The sequence below is a fragment of the Penicillium cosmopolitanum genome (genome assembly GCF_028827165.1).
Source record: "Penicillium cosmopolitanum strain IBT 29677 chromosome Unknown utg000009l:1.0-9042332.0:1.0-9050551.0, whole genome shotgun sequence".
Classification (NCBI taxonomy): Eukaryota; Fungi; Ascomycota; class Eurotiomycetes; order Eurotiales; family Aspergillaceae; genus Penicillium; species Penicillium cosmopolitanum.
The window spans coordinates 1,356,316-1,374,825 of NW_026622679.1; the positions used below are offsets into that span (position 1 = coordinate 1,356,316).

The 18,510-nt window shown below is 50.2% G+C and overlaps 9 protein-coding genes across 9 annotated transcripts; 6 read left to right on the plus strand and 3 right to left on the minus strand.

Annotated features, from left to right (window-relative positions):
- Positions 1–716: 716 nt before the first annotated feature.
- Positions 717–1,737, minus strand: N7509_008602 (putative mitochondrial methylglutaconyl-CoA hydratase (Auh); the record flags this gene model as incomplete). Its single annotated transcript, XM_056633239.1, has 2 exons — positions 717–1,287; positions 1,373–1,737. The coding sequence occupies 2 exons, from the start codon at positions 1,735–1,737 to the stop codon at positions 717–719; spliced, it is 936 nt and encodes a 311-aa protein (XP_056483859.1).
- Positions 1,738–2,435: 698 nt separating this feature from the next.
- Positions 2,436–4,259, plus strand: N7509_008603 (uncharacterized protein; the record flags this gene model as incomplete). Its single annotated transcript, XM_056633240.1, has 1 exon — positions 2,436–4,259. One exon carries the CDS (start codon positions 2,436–2,438, stop codon positions 4,257–4,259), a length of 1,824 nt encoding a protein of 607 aa, XP_056483860.1.
- An 890-nt stretch (positions 4,260–5,149) lies between these two features.
- On the minus strand, positions 5,150–6,211 carry N7509_008604 (uncharacterized protein; the record flags this gene model as incomplete). The annotated part of the gene is made up of 1 exon (XM_056633241.1): positions 5,150–6,211. The coding sequence occupies one exon, from the start codon at positions 6,209–6,211 to the stop codon at positions 5,150–5,152; it is 1,062 nt and encodes a 353-aa protein (XP_056483861.1).
- A 489-nt stretch (positions 6,212–6,700) lies between these two features.
- Positions 6,701–9,183, plus strand: N7509_008605 (uncharacterized protein; the record flags this gene model as incomplete). The annotated part of the gene is made up of 2 exons (XM_056633242.1): positions 6,701–8,101; positions 8,167–9,183. 2 exons carry the CDS (start codon positions 6,701–6,703, stop codon positions 9,181–9,183), a joined length of 2,418 nt encoding a protein of 805 aa, XP_056483862.1.
- Positions 9,184–9,672: 489 nt separating this feature from the next.
- Positions 9,673–11,051, plus strand: N7509_008606 (uncharacterized protein; the record flags this gene model as incomplete). Its single annotated transcript, XM_056633243.1, has 2 exons — positions 9,673–9,886; positions 9,949–11,051. The coding sequence occupies 2 exons, from the start codon at positions 9,673–9,675 to the stop codon at positions 11,049–11,051; spliced, it is 1,317 nt and encodes a 438-aa protein (XP_056483863.1).
- A 624-nt stretch (positions 11,052–11,675) lies between these two features.
- Positions 11,676–12,734, plus strand: N7509_008607 (uncharacterized protein; the record flags this gene model as incomplete). Its single annotated transcript, XM_056633244.1, has 1 exon — positions 11,676–12,734. One exon carries the CDS (start codon positions 11,676–11,678, stop codon positions 12,732–12,734), a length of 1,059 nt encoding a protein of 352 aa, XP_056483864.1.
- A 334-nt stretch (positions 12,735–13,068) lies between these two features.
- Positions 13,069–14,442, plus strand: N7509_008608 (tryptophan--tRNA ligase WRS1; the record flags this gene model as incomplete). Its single annotated transcript, XM_056633245.1, has 2 exons — positions 13,069–13,460; positions 13,530–14,442. The coding sequence occupies 2 exons, from the start codon at positions 13,069–13,071 to the stop codon at positions 14,440–14,442; spliced, it is 1,305 nt and encodes a 434-aa protein (XP_056483865.1).
- Positions 14,443–14,831: 389 nt separating this feature from the next.
- Positions 14,832–15,668, minus strand: N7509_008609 (uncharacterized protein; the record flags this gene model as incomplete). Its single annotated transcript, XM_056633246.1, has 1 exon — positions 14,832–15,668. One exon carries the CDS (start codon positions 15,666–15,668, stop codon positions 14,832–14,834), a length of 837 nt encoding a protein of 278 aa, XP_056483866.1.
- A 491-nt stretch (positions 15,669–16,159) lies between these two features.
- On the plus strand, positions 16,160–18,251 carry tom70 (putative mitochondrial outer membrane translocase receptor (TOM70); the record flags this gene model as incomplete). Its single annotated transcript, XM_056633247.1, has 4 exons — positions 16,160–16,478; positions 16,548–16,630; positions 16,691–17,936; positions 18,001–18,251. 4 exons carry the CDS (start codon positions 16,160–16,162, stop codon positions 18,249–18,251), a joined length of 1,899 nt encoding a protein of 632 aa, XP_056483867.1.
- Positions 18,252–18,510: the final 259 nt, after the last annotated feature.

Here is an 18,510-nt window from a genome sequence, read left to right on the forward strand (position 1 = left end):
ATGACTCATGAACAGGCGGCCATTTTTCCCCTGAGCCGGGGTTCCTGCATTGCTATTTTGTGCCTCGCCCGTGGCGCAGTTCGCCCTTCGCCCTGAAGGGGCAACCGCAATGGTGATGGTGCCTGACGAAACTAAGAGAAATCGGAGAGGGCGGCAAAGGGTACAAAGGTACAAGGTACAAGGTACAAGGCACAAGCGTAAGGTACCCAGGGTAACCTCCATAGCCGCAATCGACCTAGGGTTTCTACCAGCGAAGCTATCCAGGCATTCTACCTATACAGACGGAACTGGGTAGGTTACTGAGTACATTACCTTTTTGTACGAGTATAATGCTATCTCCAGAAACACCGGGCACTGGGCGGGTAGTTGCATGCAGGAGATGCACCCGCTTTACGAGGCGGCGCTTCGGGGAATTCGATACGAGCTGCAGAACAAGCAACAACACCCCGCAACCCCTTTGATTGGTCGTTTTACCCTATCGTCCTCCTTTTTTTTTTCAATCCTCCATCTGAATGATGTACGGAGCAGGGTCAATATGGCAACAACTTCATTATGATAGACACGGCTTTACATACGCTGATAGTCTGATGTAGACTGCCATATCTCAGCTCGATACTATAGATGATGATTATTTCAGGCCAAAAGGCGCCAAGGACAGGATCTCCGAACTTCCCTGCCATGGTATTTCGTATTTCGTATTTCGACACCTTCCCAATCTATTGTCCTCGGAAAGCTGGCTTCCGCTTCTCTGCAAAAGCGCGCAGCGCCTCATACCGATCCTGTGTCTCAATAACCCCCTCATAGGCGGCATTTTCCGAAATCTCTCCCAAAGCAGCGCCTTGTACTGCAATCAGAGCATGTTTAATGGCAATCGGTCCTCCCTCACAAATATCCAGTGCCAGCTTGATACTCTCCCGGAGAACCTTCTCGCGCGCCACGCCCTCTTGGGTCGCCTCCTCGGGGAGCACCTCCACCAGTCGATCGCAGAGTCCCATGAAGTAGGCCTCGGGACCATACACCCGTCGGCCAGTCAAGATCATATCACGAGCACGAGGAATGCCAATCAAACCGGGCAGTCTGTAAGTACCGCCTGCGCCGGGAATGATAGCCAGGCGAGTCTCGGGGAGGCCGACGGTACTCGATGAACCGAAAACGCGGAGGTGGGTGCACAGTGCCAGCTCCAGGCCGCCGCCCAGGGCCATAGAGGAGATGGAGGAGATGGTGGGAATTTCGAGCTCGGCGAGGCTCTTGAAGGTGCTTCGGAGCTTGAGGAGGAAGTCTTCGACCCTATTTTTGATTGCGACGTGACCATCGGTTAGTCGGATGTCTTGAAGAATGGAAGAGAGCCACGTGAACAAGGGAGGTTTCTCACTCAGCAGGTGACATTGTAGCGCGCTCCTTCAAATCTGCACCGGCGCAGAATGCAGCGTCGACATTGCTACCAACGACCAGTGCCCGGGTTGGACCATTGCCCTTTTCCGCAGCGATGGAGTTCACCTGCGATGATAGGTTTTCGAGCAGCTCACGCGAGATCGCATTGCGGGCCTTGGGTCGGTTCAGTTGTAGAACGCGCACATGTCCAGATCCCGGGGCAGGGATTTGTTGGGTCAGAATGATATCGTCGGCGCTGCTGGTGCTATACCGCGAGACGAACAACCGGGTGAATGTCGCGGTTGGTCGTGAAAGGAGTGGGTTGGTGGTGAGACGGACGAGCCGCGGTGACAATGAGGTGGCCATCTTCAGATTCAATGAGGATCGAATGTGACACGACCACAAGAGTAGGTAAAGGTAGTACAGAGTACAGACAGGTGAAGAAGTCGGAATCGAACTTGAACTTGAACTTGAACTCGGGTGTGGGGAAGCTACACCGACGATGGCCGACGGTTGCCGGGCGGTCGGTCCGGCCCTTTGCGGCTACATTAGAAGAAGAGGCCGAGGCAGGGTATAGAGTCTAGTATTAAATTGAAGATATATCTAGTTACGGAAGGAACTGGATGGAAAATATGATGAATGATAGATATGGAAAAGCCCTCAGAGAAGTATCTAACACTAAAGAAGCCTGCCCGATTGTCAATATGTCAATATTACTTGGTACTACTAGTAGTACTAGTAACTAGTTATATTTAGCCTTCAGGAATGTCTTCTACGTCTTACCCCTTGTCGTATGGTACGCCAGATATTCTAATTAAATTATGAATATTCTTTGTGAAAACAAAGTGCTGTTTCTTTTGACCTTAGAGTACTCGAAACTTCCTGGCTTTGATTTTTCGAGTTCTTTGACACTCGACGTTTCTTTGAAGGGAGACGTTGGAGTGTAGGGTAGTATAACAGCCACTTGCCGGCAAACTGATTTTCTTTTCGTAAGAAGTACTTACTAGTATCATTCCTACTTTGACCTTTTATCTTTTTTTTTCTTATTTGACAAGTTACCCATCATGGAAAATCAGGCTGGCTTACCGGCCAATATTTCTCTCGAAGGGCGCACCATACAATCGATGGAGGAAGCATTTCAGATCCTACACGAATGTTCACGAGATGAGGTTTATCCCATAGCAATGCAGATGCAATCTGAGCTCATGGGGTTTATCGAGACCGGCGAGGACTATCTGTATAAGCTCCATGAATTTGTTGATAGAGGAGAGTTCTGGCGCGGTCATGAGCTGGACGAGGACAGCTTCCGATATAATTGGCGGGCAGCCAGGGATGCTATCGCTAATAGGACAAAGAGGCTGGAGTATATCGACAGTATTCGAGAAAAGGCTATCAAGACATGGGGAAGCGACCATGCTAAAGCCTTTTTCTTACGTGTGAAGACCCGCGCCATGGCAGAAAAAGTGAGCAGGCTATTGACAGCCAACCTCGAATATACGGCCATACGACTTATGATCAATAACGAGATTGTGAATCGTCTTTCTGCAAAATCACGAGGTATTAAAAAGGATAAAGCTGTAATGCAGGGGGATATTACTAAAGCTTTCTCTAACCGCTGTCAAAGGCCTCTTTCAGGAGAGAAACTTCAGGAGCTTGGTCTTGAGATTGATGATGATGGATACTGTTGTCGCGCTGGCAGTGGAAGGGCTCTTGTGAATGACTCCGAATCCGAAAGTGACAATGATTTATCAAACGACTTTGTTCAAGCATCATACGCCGAATCTTCAGACGAATTCCAACGCGAAGAGTCTCAAGATTCCATATCTAGAGAAAAATCAGAAATAGCAGCTAGAAAGGGAAAGAAGCGAAAGAGAAAAGATCCATCTCAGTGCGGCTGCCTGCTCCCTAATAGCACTCTTCGCCGTGTCTTTCATAATTCGGAACCCGAAATGAAATGTCAGAAGGCCTTGCGCAAAGTTGGACGCAAGATATACAAAATCCACGACAAAATCGACACCAATACCATTTGCCCAAGCCATAGTCGACAGCTTTGTAACATGCTAGGAATGTCAGTCAATACTACACATAGAGAACGAGCGGATCGTCTCGATAAACTGTATCATGGACTTGGTGCCTGGGAAGGCACTCGCGCTCGATATTCCGACTGGTTTCAACGGACCCAGCCGAGCGAAATCCCCGTCAATATGTTCCGTTTCCAGGAGAAGAACATCCGACCAATCGTCGAAAATTGGGATAGCCTCGAGTATCTCACGTTTCAGAGTCTTTATCGACGATGTTTTGGTAAAAACCAGCTACCAGCTCTTAAGCAAACAGATAATCATATGCGAGTGAACGGAAGTGTGGTCATTCCAGGATTTTTCGGTTGGCTCAAGTACGATTTCGATGGCATGCATCCTGGAGGTATTCTTCGACTGGCTCTACAAGAATTCGCCATGTATGACTGGCATTTTCGCCCTCGCACAGATCATCCGCGACTTGGATGGGCAACAAACATGTGGTATAGTTTGATCCAACAATTAGTGCGGCAAGATATAGTCTACTGGATGTGGCATGTCTACTTCCGCCCTGACCATATGTGGCGTTTGATCTCTGTACCTCATTGTTCCCAGAGTGCCTATCCTAGAGAAGGAACATGCTTCCAACAGCTCGATATAAATGTACGTGACTTTGTGAATACTGGCTACGGCAAGAGCTTTTTACAGGGCTCTGTGTTTCTCAACGACGAAGATGAGCAAAATTGTGACGAATTATTACTCGGTATGAACCGTCATCTGGAGTCTTGGTGGAACGATTTATCTTCTCGTGGTCTGGTAGGGATGGTAATCTTCAGCAAATCATCTCTGAAATGTGGACATCAAAAGATGTAGAGAAATACAGCATTGATTGGGTTAAGCAAGTCTGTCAAGCTACAGATGTGCGTTTCAGCCTTCCAAGTCTTCCACATAAATCTACAGACCAGACAACAGCTCAACGACACACCATTTCAGCATGTTACGTCGGGATAAACAATGATCATTCCGGCTTAGATCTTGCCGAATCGGGCATCTGGGAGGAATTATCCCGGAGTCATCGTGACTTTATACTAGTTGATAAAACATTAGAAGATCAAACAAATGATGGAAGTGATGAGAAGATGCAATATATCTTTCCAGGTATTTTCAGGTTGGGCGGTCTTGGTGCTATCTCGGATGCGCTTGTCGGGAGGGAAAGATGGAATAATACAGAAACTATTCAGATGGTGAACCTATTGTTCGGGTCAGATGAGAGTGTGGCTTGGAAGTATATACAGGACTGGAGAGAAAATGCCTTTGCACAATACGTAACGGCGTTTGATCGAATGGTCGAAGCTGAGAAGGTTACGTACGGAGAAAATTCGTATTTCAATCGTGTTGAAGCAAAATTAAGTACCCAACCAGCATTTGTGCAAGGCAGGAACTTTGATGATGAAATGGTACATCCTAGCATTGAGTGAGCAAACTTAGGTAGAGCTAGATTACTTGTCTTTGGAGCGAAGTTATCGAGTTTGTTGGTTTTAATCTACACTTTGAATCAGCATGCATACTACCATCGTATTACAGTACTACGTCGAATGACAAATAGGGCAAGGGAGAAAGTAGACCAAGAATGATCCAAAGACATGCTGAAATTCATGTAAAGCCCGGCTGCGGAGGTAGCCAAATGAAATCTATGCGCTGGGTATTGAAGAAGTCCCATCCCGAATGTACTAAGAGAAACAGACCAGTGAGAATGGCAACTGTTATTGTTGCGGCATTTCGAGACCTTCCATACCACCTAGATCGTCCCAGAAGTCACTAAAGCTCACATTCTCCTGCTCAAACATCTGTTGGACCTGGACCATCGCAGATTGTTGCCTCTCGGGAGTGAAACCGCCCGGCTGGGAGCTTTCCCATTGAACCAACTCCACCCAGCGGTAGAAGAGATCCTCCTTACCCAGAGCAGCGAGTTTCTCTTTGAAGGTAAGGACTTGGTCTCGATGCGCATTGCGCTCACGACCAGCGGGGGTATTCTCATCCGCAACACGCCAGACCAGCCAACCATCTGTGTCTGTGTAAACCAGCACGGCCGTGCGGAACTCGTCGAGCTGAACGCCATCGCCCTTGCGAGTCAGATCGACCAGCGAGTGGGCACATATCATAGCTTCATAATCCAGGACCCAGTCCTCGTCAATAAGCAGGTAACCAGTCTTTCCAATGCGCTCCGGTGTAACAGCGGCGACAATCTTGTCACGCATAGCCTCATCATGGCGAATCCACTTGTTGCGCTCCAGCTTTTGGCTCCAGCTGCGGCTACTTCTGCGAACAATGATTTCGCGATCTCGGAACCCGACTGCACGGCGCCAGCGCACGGGGCCCATGACGAAGTCGTATGGCCAGGACAGGAACAGTGTCACGAGGAAGTAGTCGATCAAGATCGTACCCGTCCGCCGGAGGATGGCCTGTGCGATCTCGAACCAAGAAGATGTAGAGGTGTCAAAGCTCAAGGAGCTCTCCATTCCGATGAATATAGCTATAAGAGCTGGGTAGGTGCTAAAGCCCCAGTAAACTCGCAAGGCTATCACTGCAGCCACCACGGTGTTCACCACGGACGGTACCAGGAATGTTTGCCATTTCAAGTCCGTCGCAGTTGTATCGATATGTACCAGGTACACTTCGTCGGGAGAGAGCTTTTCAACAAAGGGTTTTAGGATCGTAGGGACTTTGGTGAACGGCGGGATAGGTCCAGACGTGGAGCTTGGAGTCGATGCGCCCGACGAGCCTGGCGACGAGGCGGGTGTCTTCCGACGCGATGATTTCGCCATTCCGGGGGGTTTGTAGGCTTGCTAGGAAAAGTATCGTGTCGTGTGTCAAAACGAAACGGTTGGGGGGTTTGTTGCACTGCTAGGGTTTCCTAGCACCTTGAGATCGATTATTTGTATTGAGGGCGCGTCGCGGGTGGGTGGGTGGGAGATGATCAGAGCAAGTGAGCCGGTCACATGGGGGGGTTTTTTGCGTCCAAGTCAGTGAACAACGGGAAGTGCTCGCATGATTCGAGAAAATAGAGTGGGATGAGAGGCGTTGGCGCCCAGTGGAGCGTGTTGTGTGGCTGTGGCGAAGGAAGCATTCAACTGGCGAGGAGCGACTGGAGCAACTGGGATCTTCCCTTAACGTTAACCCCTTTGGGAATGCGGAGCGCGGAGCTCTATTTACTTTACTCTGAGTATCTTAGTACTTCACTCTCACTCTTACTTTGACTCTCGATATATCCACACCCCTCCCACCCGCGCAAGGGGTTTTGTCTTGTCGACGCGATGTCAACTCCTCGCAAGACTGACCGGGTCTCTCTCGCGCGTCATCATCATCCCCAATCACCTTTTGGTCGCGCCGACGATCCAAGCCACGAATTCGAATTCGAGACCAACCTCGCCCTCTCTCCCCCCACCAAACAAAATGGGACGCGTCCTCGACACAACTATCGCACTGGAACTCTAGCGGGGGCCTATCGAGCGATCTCACGAACAAGCATGTCGGAAGAAGGCGTTCATCTGGGTTCAACTCCCAGTCCGCGACAACCTTGGAATCGCATCGATAAGCAGTCGCCAACCTCTGACATTTCAAACCCACCCGAGGAACTCGTCGATGCCTACAAGAGAATTGAGGAAGATGGAACATTGGCCGATTATGTGCAGTGGGATGATCCGGAAGTTTCATCCAGAAAGAATTCCCCAGGTCGTCTCAGTCGCTCATCGTCCAAACAACGAGGACGAGAATACGATGGCGGATCCCGCGATGGGCGAGCTTTTTCCGAGGGAGGACTATTCGATGGAATTGGTCACAACTCACCTCGGCGTACAACCGATTACTCGCGAGATGAGCAGCGCCTCAGACGAGTCACGGGCAAAGATTCCCCGGTTTTCAGCAAGGCCAAGACCACCAGTCACTCGGCTTTAACAGCGGACAACCTACAGCGACGTGAGAAGGAAGAGCGGCCTTGGGAACAAGACAATAATCGATATCACCAAGACCAGCAAACATCGGATTACGAAGGTGACCGTGGTCCATCACTCAACCTACCACGTACCTGGGGCAGCCGCGCCGCACGCAGGCAGGAATGGCTACGTAATGTCAGTGGAAGCTCTGGCTCGGAACCTCCAGAGAATGGGAATCGTGACATTTCCGACGAAGCCCCAGCGCCCAAGACGAACACGAATGAGAACCAAAGTTCCAGACCTATCCGTTCATCTTCTCACATAGACCGGGCTAGCGCTTCTAACCGGGGTGCCCTCGAAGAACGTGTCGCCAATCTTCGTACGCAAAATGTGCAGGACACAAAAGATCAAGCGGGACTTGGGTTGGATCAACATTCGCTTCAAACTGATGGTGCCGCTATTCCTAATACACCGATCGTGGTCTACAAGAACTCGAACATGACTAGACCAAGCACAACAAAACGAGATTCTCAAGAACTTCTCCGAAAGCTCTCGAGGACTGAAAGCCCGAAGATGGACCAGATCCAGACCCCAGACCCGCCAAAGCTATTTGAAAGAAAATTTTACGATAAGACTCCCAGGGTGACCGGTGCATGGGTCGATACACCCATGACTGAACGAGCTGTCGATATCCCGAGTGACTTGACTAAGGATATAGTGGCCCCTCCGGCACCCCCCAATGCAAAGGAGGAATCCGCTTCAGCCCTAAAACCAGCAGCAGATGTTAAACCTGCGGCCGGGCAGAAAGATTCTAAATTGAGTGAGGACAAAAAAAAATTCCCCCCGAGCCAATTATTGCCAAGCAATCGAAGCCTAGGCCTCCTCTTGCTCGGCCAAAGTTGCCAAAAAGTGCCCTTGAAACTGTCATCGAGGATGCCAGCTCCGGTAAAGAAGCTCTTAATATGGGTGACGATACCATCGAATCTCTCCAAGCCATTTTGGATGATCCGACTGATCTGAAGATCGAGGAAGACGAGGATGCCGCTTATAAACATGTGCTCGATCGACTCGGGCTATTACGTCAAAATAGCGAAGGCTCTGATGATTACGACCGAATAGATACCAAGTTGCAATCGTTAGCACAACACATCACGGAAGTGAAGAAGGGTCTGGACCGCTTGCAAGGACATGTCGCCAACGGATTTGAGGATTTGGATGCTAAGAATGGAACCACCAAGACACCGCCCCCTATTTCAACACCGACTTCAAGCGAGTCCTGCAAAACCTGCAGTACGCCTTCGGATACCCGTCTCTATGCTGCTATCCCTCTCCCTCGATTATGGGAACAAAACCTCACATCCCGACGTCTACAACTTACCAAACTCGGCTGGACCACACTTATCTTTACGATGTGGTATATCATCGAATGCACAATGACAGAGATGTACTCTCATCCCCTCATCTCCGATACTTGCACGGGTTATTGTCTCCGTCCTGACGCACCTGTCTTCCCCTTTGTGACCGTGACGATGTTGTGGCGCTGGTCTCATTTGTCGACTGTCTTAGGACCGATTATTACTCTCGGCGTAGCTCTCTTCCGCCTCGTGGCGCAGCTACTGGGATTATGGGATGGCTATGTGGACGAGCCAGCCAGTTTGGCAAATCTTGTTGGCGAGATTCGTATCAACGGAACTCCAGTCGCGTTCCCTTGGTTGACACCGCCGTCCAAGACGCAGGGATTCTCGCCGTCCTCTGTTTTACCTCCTCCGCCACCACCCCCACGACCCGAGTGGACTCCGCGTCACGACGCTCCGACCCAGGCGGGGGATGATCAGGCCTCTATGGACGATGATGAATATCTTTGACTTGGAGGAAAGGCAAGGCAAAACATTTCACGAAGGCGTTTGATGGACTCGTTTGGGTATTTCAAGGAAAGGCGTTGCTTGTGACAGAGAATTAAGGGCGAGCTAGTTTTTAGGATACCCAAGGTTTCAACAATTGATATTCCATTATTTGATCTAGTCTATTGTGTAGAATATCTGAAGTTATCAATGATCCATTGTATTGCGGCTGTGTCCCATTGTGGCTGAGCAAGTCATGGGCATAGACCCATAGACCCTTTGCCAACTTTCGGCCCCACGACCTAACACTATTCAGTACTAGTTATCTGTTCAACGCCCTGGGCTCGGTCCTCTCGCCGTTTAAGTTGTTTTTGAGGCTGGCAGTGTCGTCATGGGGAAATTTGACCCCATTGTAACCTTGGAAGATTATAACTACGGATGCCCCCGAGTAGACCGTCAATACTACTCCTAGTAGTACTGCCAGTGGTATCTGTCATTTACACTCAACTCAAAATGAACGCTAAGTCAATATATGCGGGGGACGCTAGCTCTATCTATGCGACCAATACTATGTTCCCAAAAGACATCGCCCTCCAAGACGATCTAAAATTTGACGTTGCCGCGCCCGCAGGATGGGAATACGCGCCTGGCGACACTATAATAGGGCATTTGATGCGGAAGAGCCCACTGGTCACTCCTGAATGCACAGTGAGTGTCTGGCTCGCAGGTAGGAGGATTCGGGGAGATCCGGTGAATCTAATCTAGTCTTATTCTGACCATGAGGATTAGGGCGTGTTAGAACGAAGATTTGGCGAGACAAAGACTCACGATATGGCCCTGATGTTTACGGTGATCATTGGAATCTCTTCCATGGTGCGCAAGATGTTGTTCACGATGGACCGCTGCACCACCTGGAGAATAGTGACGAGCCTCTGAGCTGGCCTATCGCGGTCCAAATCCCCACCCTGCCTTCACCATCAGTAGGAAAAGGTCACATCGATGCAACGAGCTTCACATCCCTGGAGAAGCCTTCTCCATCTTTGCCTGGAACATTCACTGCACATGGGAGTGACTTTCCCAACAGATCAGAGGGCGTGGTCGAATATGCGATCAACGCTCGTTTGAACTACATTCACCGAGGAGCCCGCAGAGTCTTCTATACAACCTTGCTAATCACGCTTAGACATCCTCTGGACTCGGGCGCTCGTCTGGGTGAGACAAAAGAATGCCACATATATCATCCACTGAAGATCCAAAGCCAGCGCCTGCTACCGGGAATGGAAGATGTGGAGCTATCTCTTGGGCAAAAGACTCGGAAGCTCTTTCATTCCACCAAAGTACCTGAATTTTGGTATGAAATTACCATGGGAATGCCAACAGCGATCCAACTCAACAGCTCTGAGCCTTTCCCTCTTGTTTTCACTTTTCTTCCCCGTGATGATAAAACCAGTGGAAGCATTAAGAACCATCCACAGAAAATCCACATCAAATGGGTTAATCTGCGCCTCCACTGTACGACTGCTGTAATGGCAGCGAGTAATTTGCGAGAAAATTACGCACAGACAGACCAGCAGATATATGAGGTGAATTTACATCTACAAAAGGTCTTTGACGAGCTCGGAACTTCGCTTGTGATAAGCTCCACGGGAAAAGGAAACGAGCCTATTAATTTAGGCAACATGTTCCAGCTTAACTTGAGATCTGATGGGTTGTATACTGCAGGTAAACGCCTGGTTCGTTGGCCCAGTATCAACAGTATCTACCCCGATTTTACAGCATATGGTATCAAACATACCCATTCGCTGGAACCATCTGTCAGTCTTTCGATCGCAGGGGAGGAAAAGACCGTCAAATTTAAGCCCCAGAATCTGCAGATTATAGGAGCTGCCTGATTCGTTGCTTCATGTGTAAATGTGTCATGTGTAAATAATCATCTATATCTCGTTCATATAAGTAGTGGGTGGGTGACACTACAGATTTCTCCTGACGATTTCACGATCGAAGGCACGGCTGATTGAGTCCATCGATAGGACCTTTGAATTAGAGAAAAGAAACAATTTTGAAACCCCGATCAAGTAAGCAAGGAAGATGGAAGGAGAAAAATGAGCGGTCAAACGAATAGTAGTAAGGGCTTCAGCTCTGATATTGTCCTCAAAGCATCCCGAAGAAAATCAATGGATTCAGAATATTGCAGGCGCAGTCCGGCATGAATCTACATGGAATAAACAATGTCCAGAAGAGAAGTGTTTCAATAATGTACATAAATGATCACATTGAAGAATAGCTGGTCATGGAGAAGCGCCTCTCATAATTCCAACTCACGCCTGCAAGGAGTTCCGTGTCTGCAAGGGATGTCTATATATGGGACGGCCTGGGGTTATCGTTATAAAAAAGAGGGTCGAGCTAACCCTGCGTTTTATGAATTGCTTTGCGACAGACAAAATCGATCACTCAATAAACGCATTGTTTCAATGAAACCCGCGAAACACAGCCCGTCGAACCAAAAACCTGCAATCATGGGAGCGTACCAGCCACAGCCACAGCCACGCCAATACTGGCTTCTGACCTATCCACGCACGAGCTCAAATTTGTTAGTCAAAATTTTGGGTCTGGATGAGCAACCAAATATTATGCAAGGCCATCTGCAAGCTGGCTATTACTTCTTGCCGTTACTCAAATTGATGAATGGGTTGAATCTTCTCGGCCGAGGCGTGCAGGAATGGACCGAAAACGAAAGGAAACAAATGAAGGAATGTTATCAGAGCTGTTTCAATACATTAAATCAGCATCTCGAAGATGCGAAGAAGAAAAATTGCTCATTTTTCGTGAAGGAACATTGCAATCTTATGGCCCACCCTGTCGCTATCACAAAAGAGCTTAGTGGCGTCACTGTGGACGAGGCGCCGTGGATGGTAGATTTTCCTAAGATATTCGGTCAGCTCCCAACACGCTCAACGACGAATGAAACAGTGCTCCCGGACGGGTTTCTTCGCCAATGGTCACCTACCTTCCTCATCCGGCACCCTGCATTGGCTTTTCCATCTTGCTATCGCGCCTCTATGGATTTAAACAAAGCAGACGGAGACGCAATTGATGGCAACCGAGGCACATTAGGCATGACTCTACGTTGGTCCCGACTTCTGTATGAATGGTACAGTGAAAACCTAACAGCCCAGGAGGCCTTCATTGACGGGGATGCTACCTGGCCACTCGTTCTGGATGGGGACGACGTGATGACCAACCAAGATATTGCCCTTCGATTCGGCGAAATACTTCAACTTGACATGAAAAAGATGCGTTTTTCATGGGAGCCCGTGCCGGAGAAAGAGCAGGCTGAAATGGATATGCGGTTGAAACGATTTTTATCGACATTGCTTGGTTCGGAGGGTATCGTCAAGGGCAAGACTGCAGAAAATCTGGATATAGAGATTGAGGCAAAGAAATGGCAGAAAGAATTTGGAGAGAAGGTGGCTATCCGGCTGGAGGAGTTGGTAAGAGCTGCCATGCCAGACTACGAGTTCCTGTATGCGAGGAAGCTCAAGGCAAAAAATACTAGTAGTCCATTGGCTGTCTGATGGAAGAGTTGAAGTTCGTGCTAGTTTACGTGCTATTATATATAAAATAGAGAGTCCACTGATCTCTGCTTCAGTTTGAATCGAATCTCCCAGTATTTTATAATGTACTTACTCGAGGGCTATATAGTAATATATTGTGGCCTCAGGCCTCAATATAATCTCACCCCGCCGGGCCCGCCTGACTCACGGCCGGTCCCTTGCGAGGGGCAGAATTTCCCCGATTATCCCGTGCAGCGATCGCAAGACTCACCAGCAGAGTAGTATGAACTCCATGCCTTTTGGAAATCCAATCCCGAGCTAACTTGTTTTACATAGTCTTGGATTAATTCCCACCATGGCGAACGAAGCAGGTCAACCCCCCGCGCTCGACAATCTCAGTCTCGCCGATAAGGCCCCCTCCTCAAAGGCCACCGCACAGGTCATCACTCCATTCGATGTCTCTGGCGGAGTTGATGAGTCTGGAAAACTCCTCCCAGTCGATTATGAAAAACTTACTCGCGAATTCGGCGCTACTCCCATCACCCCCGATCTACTCGAGCGCTTTGAGAGGGTTACGGGACATCGCCCACACCGATTTATGCGCCGCGGAATTGTCTTCAGTCACCGTGACCTGACCAAGATCTTGGACCTTCATGAAAAGGGGAAGGAATTCTATCTCTACACGGGACGTGGACCCAGCAGTGATAGCATGCACGTTGGACACACTGTCCCGTTCGAGTTTACAAAGTAAGACCCGCGGTCTGTTCTTTGCAAATGCTCTAGACGTGAATTGCTAACATATTCCTCCCAATACAGGTGGCTCCAGGATGTTTTTGATGTTCCCCTCGTTATCATGTTGACCGATGACGAGAAATACATGCACTCCCAGAAAATCAAGGATGTGGAAGACGCCAAGAACTTTGCTAAGTCGAACGTCAAGGATATCATTGCTGTCGGATTTGACATGAAGAAGACTTTCATCTTCAGTGACTTCGAGTTCGTTGGAGGCGCATTCTACGAGAACATTTGCCGAATGGCGAAGCGCATCACAATCAATCAAGTGCGGGGTACATTTGGATTCAACGACAGCAACAACATTGGTGAATTTCACTTCTGCGCGACCCAATCCGCCACTGCCTTTGCAACTAGTTTCCCTCATATCTTCGGCACCGACAAGAAGAAGGTCTCCTCCATTCCTTGCCTCATCCCATGCGCCATTGACCAGGACCCGTACTTCCGTCAATGTCGTGAGCACGCAGAGAAGATGAAGTACAAGAAGCCCTCGCTCATTCACTCCATCTTCCTGCCGGCCCTTCAGGGCCCTGGATCAAAAATGTCGGCTAGTGTCGACTCCTCTGCCATTTTCATGAGCGACACACCCAAGCAGATCAAGACCAAGATCAACAAGTTCGCCTTCTCTGGAGGCAAGGAAACCGCCGAAGAGCACCGCGAGTTGGGTGGCGATACCAAGGCCGATGTGCCTTTCCAGTACCTCACTTTCTTCCTCGAGGACGATGAGGAGCTTGAGCGTATTCGTGTCGCGTATGAGAAGGGCGAGATGCTCACCGGTGAGATGAAGCAGCGCTGCATTGCTGAACTGCAGGAGTACGTGAAGGGTTTCCAGGAGCGCCATGCCCAAGTCACCCCGGAGGTCGTGGCCAAGTTCATGAGCCAACGTCCTTTGGAGTGGAATGGAAACCCTAACCCAGTTGTGGCCGAGAAGAAATAGAGTTGACAAGTTTATATTTATTCTCGATATTGCCCCAAAAGTGTTACCTCCACCTCAAGCGCACGTTATCTTGCTTGTATTTTTTTTCGATGTTTCTCCATGTGTTACGTCTCCCTCGAGCGTACGCCATCTCACTTGCTTGTTCATAGCTTCTTCATAGCCTAGACGCATGGGAGTATTGCAAATACATAATACACATCTCTCCGACTACAGAGTTTTATTCGTCTCATCTTTTCGCTCATGGTACAAAAGACTAGCTTTTGCACACCGCGGCGGTCATTGCGATGAGAACTATACCCAATTGTTTCTCTCTTCTCTCTTCTCCTTTCTTAATATTTGTTGTTTGCTCTTTTTGAAGCTACCAGTCATGCATTGGTTAGTCGTAGCTTTCAATTTTGCTCTCCAGGTTGACGACTCAGTACAACCACGCCGAGCATAAACCCGCGGACCCCATTACTCAACCAGCATTCTTCGCCATCCACAAGGTCGGTTTGTGGAATAATTCCTTCCACACAAAACCTTTGGGATAGAGCGTATCTTCTGCTTGTCCCAGCATTGCCGCCACTGCTCAGAGGCGGCGTAATCCAAGCAGGCTCAGTCGAGTCTTGGCCAGATGGGCCGAGGATCGGCCCACGACGCCGAAAATATGGGGTAGTTATGCTTCCTTCCATGATCTCACCTCTCGGATTAACCACGAGAATCTCCGCTGTCTCCGCTGGTGAAGTGATCCCCGCTCGCAATCGTGCAGCTGTATAGTCATCCCGAGCAGTGGTTTTGTGTGTGGTGAAGCCGGAGGGTAGTATGGGCTGGCTATCGACGTAAACCCGCCATAAATTCGGTGGACGGCTGGCATGCAGAGACGGAGTTAACAGGTTCAATGGATCAAATGCAGCAGTTGGGTTGACATCGACCGAGCCCTTGCCGTTGCTATCCACCACAACCCTCAACCGCCATGGCTTGCTCCGGTCCGGTATTGACCCATCCAGGAACCTTTCAAAACTTGTCAAGTCTTGCTGCAGCCATTTCAACGCGTGTTCCCATCCAAAATGGCGCGCCGCAGCTATTAATCGGTCACGATGGTACGCCAAGAGGTAGTAGGGCGAGTCTCGGGGATTGGGATAGCTATCGGCATTGCGGAGAATGACTTGTGGTAGGGAAGGATCGTATCGAAGTGAAGAGATAATCTCAAAGGTCTGCCCAGCATCTGCGGCTGAGACCGAGGCCATTGTCGCGGGCGCTGGGTTTTCTGTAAGTGTGACGTCGCTAGTTGTCGAGGTGATTGTTAGTCGCGATGCGTCAACCCTCAGTCAACAAGACTACCTCGGTCGCTGGGCGCGATTCCTGCGCGATGGTATGATAAGACTTTGAGTAATCGAATCAGACAATTGTGCTTTTAGTCCACACGTCTCATCCAGCGTCGTCAGTTCCCGGCATTGCTGGGGCAATTCGGGTTTTGGTAATGTGGAGAACTGGCGGAGCGTTACCGTCGTGGAGCGCGTGATTGGCCCGTGCCGGGGGATGATCGAACTTGAGACTTTTCCACCAGCTTCGTCCGTTCTCCCTATCTCACTCACATTTCCCGCCGTTGGCGACAAGGACTGGTTCGTTTCTCCTTGATTCATCGGCGCAATCTCATTTTCATCGCTAACCCATATACACCCTGACAGAATCAGGATTTTAATAGCATCGGTCGCCGTGTCCGGTCCATACACACATCATGTCGAGCCCATCGCCGCCGCTACCTACGCCCGCCGCTCAGAACGTGGTGCTGGACACCTCAAGTCTTCCTGCTTCTACTTCCTCATCGGTCTGGGATCGCGTGTCCAAGTGGGTGTCCGAGAATAAGGCTTTGGTTTACACCATTGCCGGTGTTGCCGTCGTCGTCACCAGCGCTGGTGTCGTCTATTACCTCTACGATTCCAGCAAGCCAGCCTCCTCTACTTCCTCCACCCCCAAGAAGAGCAAGACCGTGCGCCGGAAAGAGAAGAAGAAGGCCGAGGAGAAGGAAAAGGCCAAGTCCGCTTCAGTGCAGGATGGTTTGTCTCCTCCCTCCCCCCATTGCATGGTACGATTGCCTAGATGAACGCGGCTAACGTCAATGGTAGAATCCACCGCGAAGAAGGCCGAGGAGCCCGCCGAGGAGCTGCCCGAGGTTGATGAGGCCACCGTTGCCCAGTTGTCCGAGGAGGTACGTGTTTGCCATCATTACGCGAACCAATTCCATTCTCATACTAACAATCCCTGGAAGACCCGGAAGGAATATGCCGCGAAGCTGAAGGCCGCCGGAAACAAGGCCTACGGTGCCAAGGACTACCCCAAGGCCATTGATCTCTACGGTAGAGCTATCATCTGCAAGCCGGACCCCGTCTTCTACTCGAACCGTGCCGCTTGCTACAATGTGTTGTCCGACTGGGATAAGGTTGTGGAGGACACCAGCGCCGCTCTGGCCATGGACAGTGAATACGTCAAGGCTTTGAACCGACGTGCCATTGCTTACGAGCACCTCAGCAAGTACAGCGAGGCTCTCCTCGACTTCACTGCCAGCTGCATCATCGATGCTTTCTCCAACGATGTCAGCCGTAACTCCCTCGAGCGTCTGCTGAAGAAGGTCGCCGAGCAGAAGAGTAAGGCCATCCTGGATGCCCGTACCAAGAAGCTGCCCAGCGCCACCTTTGTTTCCAACTACCTGCAGAGCTTCCGTCCCCAGTCCCTCCCCGAGGGTCTGGAGGAGTCCGTTGAGCTTAGCGAGGACTCTGGAAAGGGTCTGCTGCGCAAGGGTATGGTCGCCATGGCCCAGAAGACTGGCGAGGGCTATGAGGATGCTGCTGCCTCCTTCGAGAAGGCCATTCAGGCTGGTGATCTTGGTGACTTCGAGGCCCTTGCCCTCAACATGCGTGCTACTTTCACATACCTCGGCGGTAACGCCATCAATGCGCTGGAGGACTTGAATAAGAGCGTTGAGATCCAGCCTTCCTTGGTTCAGAGCTACATCAAGCGTGCTAGCTTGCACCTGGAGCTCGGCAACAGGGATGCTGCTGCCGATGACTTTGAGCTTGCCATCAACCACAACAAGGATGACCCGGATATCTACTACCACCGTGCTCAGCTTCACTTCATCCTGGGCGAGTTCGCTGAGGCTGCCAAGGACTACCAGAAGTCCATCGACCTGGACCGTTCCTTCATTTTCTCGCACATCCAGCTCGGTGTGACACAGTATAAGATGGGCTCTGTTGCCTCCGCTATGGCCACCTTCCGTCGGTCCGTCAAGAACTTCGAGGAGGTTCCCGACGTGTATAACTACTATGGAGAGCTTCTGCTAGACCAGCAGAACTACGCCGAGGCCATCGAGAAGTTCGACAAGGCGGTTGAGATGGAGAAGCTGAGCAAGCCCATGGGCATCAACGTTTTGCCCTTGATCAACAAGGCTCTGGCCTTGTTCCAGTGGAAGCACGACTTCCAGGAGGCTGAAGGCCTGTGCCAGAAGGCGCTGATCAGTAAGTTTTGACCTTGAAGTTCGATCTTGACCACCGTGGAGCATTCATACTAACGTATATGCAGTTGACCCCGAATGCGACATCGCTGTCGGCACCATGGCCCAGCTGCTTCTGCAGCAGGGCAAGGTTTCGCAGGCTCTGAAGTACTTCGAGCGTGCGGCCGAGCTTGCTCGCACCGAGGCCGAGATTATCAACGCCATCTCATACGCCGAAGCCACCCGTACTCAACTGGAGGTCCAGGAGAAGTACCCCCAGCTCGCAGCGCGCCTGAACACCATGGGCGCGATGGGCGCTGGCGGACCACCTGGCATGTAAAAGTGACAGCCGCTTGATTTCCTATTGTTTTTCGCCATCGCTATTTCTGCCATCTTGCCCTCTTTAATCACGTCTTTGTATCGTCCTCCGGATGGGATGGGTCTATGTTTCATGATCCTTTTTCTTCTTTTTTTTTTCTCCAGCTCGTGGTCCTCGGTCCTCTGTGTCTTTTTCTCCAGCTCGTGGTCCTCGGTCCTCTGTCTTTTTTCTCCCCTTGTATTTACTACACCTTGATCCCCTCTCAACAGATTCCCAAGTT